Source organism: Olea europaea, unplaced genomic scaffold (assembly GCF_002742605.1).
Source record: "Olea europaea var. sylvestris unplaced genomic scaffold, O_europaea_v1 scaffold1746, whole genome shotgun sequence".
NCBI lineage: Eukaryota > Viridiplantae > Streptophyta > Magnoliopsida > Lamiales > Oleaceae > Olea > Olea europaea.
In genome coordinates this window covers 108,043-116,519 of record NW_019235174.1, presented here as the reverse complement: position 1 = coordinate 116,519, position 8,477 = coordinate 108,043, and the positions used below count along the sequence as shown (strand labels likewise).

Genomic DNA, 8,477 nt, shown 5'->3' with positions numbered 1-8,477 from the left:
TTATGCTCGTCAGTTGTTCAAGCCTTCTGGTCAATACTCCGTAGGTAATTGAAATTGGCATATGCACGTGTAGAGAAATTAGGGTGTGGAAAATGGCCGAGCTGCTCGTGAGCTCGACTTGTCCTTTGCCATCTCTTTTTTTTAAATTTAGTTTAAAAATTTTTTTTTTTTTTTTTTTTTTTACTACAAAACTAATTAAACCCCTCATCCACACACCACACCCAAAGGTCTACACCAATTTCATCTATCTGAACATGAAGTATGTACTGGGCAATTTCAATGCCCATCTCAAGTGTTTTAATCCCACTTTCTCTCCAACTTTGCAGTGGGATTGAGTACAGTGCCACTGTCGATATTGTCAATGATGTCGAATGTGAAAAGTAGGGAACAGGATGGGCATTTCAACGAGAGCCATACCCTCCCAAAATCGGAACAGGGGTTTCTTTTAGGGGGAAAAATAAGAAGAATCGGAATCGAGAACCGACGGGGTCTGGATGGTTCTTGATTCTTGAATTGGATTGGACTTTGTCATTTTTTATTTTTTTTTAACAATTTATTCACTTTAATTTAATGACCCGATTGGATGGAAAGAAAAGTCCACAATGTTAATTATTATACTGTTTTCAGTTTAATGAATTTATATTTCTTTAGCATTTGTAGAATCTAGCATTTTTATTGTTGGTTTCCAGCGTTTTTGTTTTTTCTTTGGGTATTTAATTTTTTGTTTATGCTGTAATAGATATTTTGCTACATATTGGATGATATATGCATATTTGCAAATTGCAATGTAATAAGAAAGTATTGAAACATGTACTTTTAGTAATATATTTTATTTCTTTTATTTTTGTTATATATTGTGAAAATAATTTGTATTATCAGCTCAAGTTCCTTATTTTTTTTTATTTTTTTTTTTGCATTTTTTTTTTTTTTTGTTTTTAAGATATATATTACGGTTAGAACTGAATTGGAATCGATGGTTTGGGTTCAATCCTGATAATGAAGTGGATTCGAATTGTTCCATTTACAAAATATCCAAAATGTGACGGATGGTTCCGGATATTGAAATACATGGACCGACACACCTGACATCTATGCCTAGTGAGGAGGAAAAATGAGACACCTCAAAATCTGATATTAGAATTTTGCTTCAAGCTGATTTGTGGTGTTTTCACCTCATAGCTCAAATGTGATTTTTGGATTTTGAATATTTCCTTCATTAAAAAATGTTATATAAACAATCCTTGTTGGCTGTAAGGTCTTATTACTACAATTGAAGAAAAAAATCTTGACTTCATACTTAGCATTAATGATGGGGATGGATGCCCCCTCATGGTTGATGTCATAGTTGCTTTTTTAAGTTGAATGGAGGCCAACTAGCTCCTGCACATTTCTGAGTTGCAAGAATCAATTGGTTGGGGCCGTGGTAGCCAGGTTTCTAATGGTGGTTTGGTGGCTGAGTTTCAAATAAGATAGAATTAAGATCATTAGTCATTTACATAATCAAGTGTAATACAAATACAGTTGGCATCAGATAAAAAATCTGATAGTTGATGGGTTATTGTCCAAGTGAGGAACCAGACACGCCTTAGTAATTATAAGCTTTGAAAGTGAGGAAAATAAAAGTCTTGACAGTATCCAATTGAGAAAAAAAAAAATCTAATTTTCTGAAACAATATGATTACATATTGAGTTTTTCTTAAAAAGTTTAACTCTTAGTGGAATTTTTGGTCTTCAAATTGCTGGACCCTTTGGATTCCAAAAACGCGTAAAAAATCATAATATGATACTTAGAAAGGCGATGGTAAAATGTTGATCAACGAAGCAAATCATGATTTACATGGACCTGAGTTATGGGTAAAGTTGTTGGAAAATTTATTAGACGATGGCCCGGGTGAGTTTTGTCAGTTCTTGGAGAGAATGAAAACTGAGGTTGCATTGAAATTACAAGGATAATATTTGAGTTTGATCTGATGACAATAGATTCTTACACATTACTCATAGTATGCCTTTCAATCTCGAGTCATTCCGTTGTTTAGAGATGGTGAATGTACATAATTTGTGTGCAAAATAATTAGTATTAATAAAATTTACTTGTAAATTGTAATACATATTTCTGTGAAGGGTTTATGTAATTTTTAAATATAAGTGAAAGTCTCTCAAATCTGGACAGAAATGTTTCTACCTACCAGCAGTATGATAGGGCATAATGGAGTCCAATTTTGTCAAAAAGCCTTTGATGTGTGACCACATCAATAATAGAATTCAGACTCGCTATTGAATTTGATCGGCATAATCTCTGACAGAGTATATAATGTTGAAGCCCTTTTTGTTTTCTTATGGTGGCATGGGCTTGCTGTCGGGGTCAAGACTGGGTTAAATGTGTTAGTTTGTTACTGAATTTTCCCTAATGTTTTACGGTTATTATTGAACTTTAAAAATTTTTCGAGTTGTGGTCGAACTTTTTCAAATATTATTCAGTTTCGAGCTCCACTAAACATACTAAGATGTTATTATATCTGTCACTCGCTATTTTGAAAATGCACGTCACTTATGATTTTGGTGACATGACACGCACTTACATTGAAATCATGTCGTGTGAAAATTATGTTTATCGTATTATTAAATCTGTTAAATTTAGAATGACGAATGACAGATTATATAACATTTTGATAAATTTAGTAGCAATTTGAAAAACTTTTATACTTCAGTGGGAAGCATTTTGGAAAAATTTAGTGAAAACTTCAAAAACTTTAAAAATTGATAATAATTGGAAAACATTTGAGAATATTCAGTGGGAAAATGAATATTCAACCCTCCAAAGGCCAATGCATATAATTTAGTCAAATCATGTATGTTCGAGTTAGTTTAGTTACCTTGACGAGTTAAATTTGAGAATTTGTTATATAAAAATATTAGCTTTGTAATTTTTAAAATTTTCATTACAAAGGTTCGTTATTTAGTTTTACAAAAAATTTATTATTTTCAAAAGAAAGTTTTACAAACTGGAATTATCTCCACGAACCGAGTCCTGCTTTGCGTTTTTAATTTATTTACTTTTTACTAGCCAATCCAACTCCTTCCCTATCCGAAAATTTAGTTTCTATTCCTTTTACTTATCCATACTTTAGAAGGTCTAAATCATTTAGTTGTCTATCTAGACATACTTTTCACAAGTGGAGGTGGAATTTTCACATTATATCTTCACACTAAAGCAACTTTATTTAGAACCAAGTAATTATAGAACATGACATGTCCATTTTTAGATCTTCATATTATCTTCTTAGATTAATTCTCTTATGGGGTTCGTTCAGCAAAACTTTTGAAAAATCGGAAGCTGCTTATATTTTGATAATTTTCTGAAAAGAATTTGTGCGACTAGAAGAGCTTGTAGATGAAATTGGTCTAAAATAACTTTTTTATGAGGCTCTTCTACAAAAAGTAAAAATAGAACAGATTTTAAATAGATTTCAAAGATGTGATTAGTGTTAATATATCACATGTATGGCTCTTTTGATGGTCCACTTAGCTTTTTTATCACAAAAAAGTTGAACTTATTTTGGAGTCACATTCATCATAAATTTAGAAATTGTAGCAAGGAATTATGGACTTAAATTGGTGCTTGGAACGGCCAAAAAATAAGCTTGAAAAGTGGATTAAGTGAAGTTGATTGATTTTTCACATGCCCACTTTAATCATCTTCAAAACCCTAATGATTTTGTTCTCCACTAACCTCATAAACGTCACGATGTCATTATTCATTTGAGTGAGTGTACAACCACAAATATTGTTTAGCTTCCTTCTATTTGTGTCCCTCTTGGGCATTAATGTACAATACTCAATACATTAAATTGTATAAGACTGATAAATATTTCGTTCTATAATTTGAAACACACCAAAAATAAGATATCATTTGTGCAATTTTTTTATGCTTACATCGTTCTTGAATTATTGAATAACTGAGATGTGACTGGCAACTAAATTTTTATGTGCAAGAGCACTGGGTTTTAGCATATTATTTCATGTCTGAACGTGTTTAAAATCGATTTTTTAAACTATTTTTTTTAGCTGGAATCTTAACGACTTGGTTGTAGTAGATTAAAGTATGTTCGACAGTGTTTAAAGCGATTTTTTAAGCCATTTTTTCTTGAACCTAGAATCTTAGGGACTTTCGAGTTGCTCGAGACCATTTATGCTATATGACCTATGTGGCAATATGACATTCAAGTTGCAGGGATCGCATCTCGATGCTCTATCCTATCTTTCATTTATTTCTTTAGCCCTTGTTTGAGCCTCGTTATGTGGGAAAAATGAATTTTGTAATAGTGATTTTTAAGGTAACGAATGGTTAAAAAATAATGAAAAATTTTAAATTTACGTATAAATTTATTTTATGGGAGAAGATTTGATGGGAAATGAATTTTAAAAAAATAAGTTAAAAAAAAAAATTGGACTCAAACAGGGTATAGTTTGCTTTGAAATTTCAAGATTTCAAGGTGATGCCATAAAGAGACTAGGCACGACATACATATTTGAAGTTCAATGGTCTAACCCAAAAATATTCTCTTTGATGTTGAAAGAAATAAAATATTATCTTTAATAGTGAAAGATTGGGTGGGATAAATTATGTTAAAAGCAAACATCATGATCAATGTAAACAATTAGGAAGTAATGTATTATTAAAATCACTATTAAGAAAAAAGTTGTTTAATTTTGAAAGTCAATTGTAAAAATTGAATATGAGTCTTTACACGTTTTGAACTTGTCTAATCAATTTTTGAATTTGAGATATATGTTGCTTCATTCTATGTTAGCGAAAGATTGACAATATCAGATATCAAAGTTGCAATCAAGAAGAGATGAGGTCGAGTTCTTGATGCAAATGACTATCCAATTTTATTTTATTTTCGTTTAAATTTATTGAAAGTAATAGAAATTAAAAGAGTTAAAAATGTTGGTGAGTCCATTTATTTTTATGTTACCATAACACATAAATGAAGGTTGTGTGCACATTCCAATGCATTGCATACACATCCCCCGAAGAGTAGAGAAAGATTAACACTGAATTACATATTTTTTGATTGCTGTGATTCCAACAGCATAAATGGTCAGAAGCGAGACTCTGACTCATGAATAAGAGTTATGATTCCATCAATTTGGGCCCGCAAATATAGACATACTCATTATATAATTGAAATACCTTTTTGGTCTCGTTCGGCCCTTGCGTTGGAGTGATTATTTCAAAAATATCTTATTTAAAAAAACAAATTGCGACTATAAAGTAGGGAAAATTATAAGGAAAAAAAAATGGGAAAATATTTTTTATTTGAAAGTGACCGTAGAAAATTATTAATGCCTGTAGAAAAATGTAATTCAATTATTAGGTTATATCAATGATATCGATATGTGTGTGCATTTGCTAATCCATAAAAGTCAAAATCGTGAATTAATCCAAACCTTGGTTCGTGACCTGCTCAAGATTTTTCTGGGGCTTGGACCCTCGTGGCTCATGACCTGCTCAACTTTGTATAACTGTATAAGCCAACTTCTTCTTCTTCCTTCCCTCTTTCTTTTTTTTTTTTTTTTAGCTCATGAAAAAGTAAAAAGTTGTGCCGTTTGGCTTAACTTGAGCATGCTGGACCATCCAAGGTTCACTATTTTTTGCCGACGATTTGAACTTCCTATTTTAACACCTCTAAATTACACCATTTACCACATCTAGATTTAGACCCTTCAAATAATTAGATTTGATTTGCTATTTCAATTGTCAATTATTACAATTGACTGGTTTCATTGTTTTGATAAATTTATGAGTTTGCTGGACCATCAATCACTAAAAGAGGACCACTTATTTGAATTGAGCTCTACCTCTAAGCTTGATCACTATATTCAAAGGAAGCCCTCAGGGCACATTTCCAAGTGGTAAAAGGGGAAGGTGGAGAAATCCAGCTTTACTTGAGGCTTTTTTTTTTTTTTTTTTGATCAAGAAAACATGAGAACTGGGACAATAGCTAGACGGACAAAATCGTTCGCACGAAAACTGCTAAATGTAGAATCTGCAGTCAACCTGGTTATTACATGCAGAAATAAATTAAACCTTGAAGCCTCTGCTGTTTCTTCTATAAAAATTATAAGGCGGGAGAGAGATAGCGGGGCCTTGTTAACCTTGCTCATGAACAGCCTCTTCAGCACCACCGCATTGAACTTGCTCCCCGTCCTCCTCACCAAAAATCGGTACAACTTGACGAGGAGTTTGAGGTAAATATCATTAGATTTAGGGGCAGTTCTCTTGGTCTTCTTGCTCTTGCCTCCGGCAACCAAATCAATACCCATGGACGATACTGCTACAACTGACGCTTCCGATCTCCACCGCGCCGCTGGAAGTCGACTGAGAATTTTCAGCAGACATCCAGCTTTACTTGAGGCTGCTGCGTCAAGGGTTCGAATCCTGAAATATGGATTTGACTTTTAGGTAAGTGCAAGTGTACAAGCAGTCTTCTACCCTGTACCCTTGGAGGTATAACCTGCGATTTACCTCCCTCACGATACTTCAGGACAGGGGCGGTGGGAGACCCTTAAGGTTGGGGTTCAACCTTTATATTCAAAGGAAGATACATAGATGTTATAGGCTAAAGTAGAGAAAGAACAAGGGGGAAACGGTTGGAGAGCAATTTTATCTGAAGAAGTTCAACTGTCGGAAAAAATTAAATTAAATTAAATTAGTACATGCATAAAATTATAAATAAATTCTATAAACAATTACAAACAAATATATAGAAATTGGAGATAGTTATAAAAATCTATACGTTTTCTTTTAACATGTGCTACGTATAAAATATACACATATGCTTATTCGTCATTATAAAGAAGTAAACTCGAATTCAAAGACAGACAACTCAATTTATTTTTAGGATATAGGTAAAATTCCTAAGAGCATTTTAAGATGTTATTTATAATCAGTGACTGCAGTAGTCATTCTTATGTGGTAAATTAATATTTGATGCATTAATTTCTTGTAATTCCGTCATCTTAAATAATAAGCTGTCACGTAAAGATAACTACTATAACCCCTGTTCATGAATAGAATTACTAAAAATATCAATAAAAAGTAATGTAGTAAATGATCGCAGACCGAAATTATCAGTAATATTTTTGGTGACTGGTGATGCCGTCATAATTAGTAGATAATAAAATATATCATTGGCTATTAATTATTTATAGGAGGTCAAGAAAACCAGCAACGACATCACCCATGTCGACGAGCGAGAGACAAGGTTGGGTCAAGGTGCAAGGTGTGGGATGTATATCAGTAAGCATGTATGTGTATATATATATTATCGACAGTCTTCCACAATTTTAAGTTAAATATTTTTTTGGTTGCTTTATTTATTTACTAATTTTTATTTTTAAATTAAGTTTATTAAACTATTTTTCTTAATATTTCTAAATAAATAGTCTTCCAAATTTTAAATTACTTTTTTATTTTTTATTTAACTAGTGATAACATTTTGTCGAAGTAATGTTTATTTATATTTTATTACTTATTATTTAACGACAGCAGATCTTTTCTTTTCTTAAATTGATTAGGATAATTTTTTGCCACCTATGAAAATCTGCAATACTAATCTTAAAATATAATTTTGTCATCTATTATTTTTCTATCTGTATTTTTTTATTTACTTCAATTTTTCATCTATATATTAAATTTATTAAAGTATTTTTTAATTATTATCGTTGGATAATATGACTCGGAAAATTCCGGCAGTAAATTTTTTAAAATTTATTGGTCTATCTTAAATATGTCAATCAACTGCTTAACTTGTTTAGAAGTTACCGACTTTGCACTATTTGCAAAAGGACTGAAGAAATATGTGTCGTGTAATCAACTTCAAATTCCTAAATTTATTTATAATAAGTTCTAATTGTCGTATAAAGAAGCCAAATAAGGGGATATTTTCTTATTTTCTTGAATTTTTTCCTCCAAATTAAGTTCATAGGCAGGGGCTGATCTAGAAACGGGCTCGATTGGACTATAGCCGCCCGGACTATAGCCTGTATTCGCCCCCTGCAAATGACCACTTTGTTCTTAGATTTTTAGATAAACGCATGTATATGTATTGTTGTCTGTTCGTCACTACATATAGGTCAATTTTTCTTGAAATAGTTGAGTAGCTTTTAAATTAAAATAATAGAAACGTGGAATTACGTTTTGTTATTTGCCTATGTATTGAACATAGACAAATAATTTCCTATAGTTTTAAGATTTCCTCCTTTTAACTAAAATTCTAACTTCAAGTTTTATATGCACAAGTTTTAACTTTTAGCTAGTGACATGTCAAACCATTTGTTAAGCATTTTGTTTTTGTACAGTGTCTTACGCTAATTATGTCGTACACGCTCTTGTTTGAGCCCATTATCTAAAAATTTATTTTTTTCTCAAATTTATTTTTAATCTATATTTTTCTCAATAAAGTAATTTA

The 8,477-nt window shown here is 31.6% G+C and overlaps 1 protein-coding gene across 1 annotated transcript; it reads right to left on the bottom strand.

The window, feature by feature from the left end:
- Nucleotides 1-5,979: 5,979 nt before the first annotated feature.
- Nucleotides 5,980-6,330, bottom strand: LOC111377915 (60S ribosomal protein L18-2-like). The gene has a single exon (XM_023001069.1). The coding sequence runs from the start codon at nt 6,328-6,330 to the stop codon at nt 5,980-5,982; it is 351 nt and encodes a 116-aa protein (XP_022856837.1).
- Nucleotides 6,331-8,477: the final 2,147 nt, after the last annotated feature.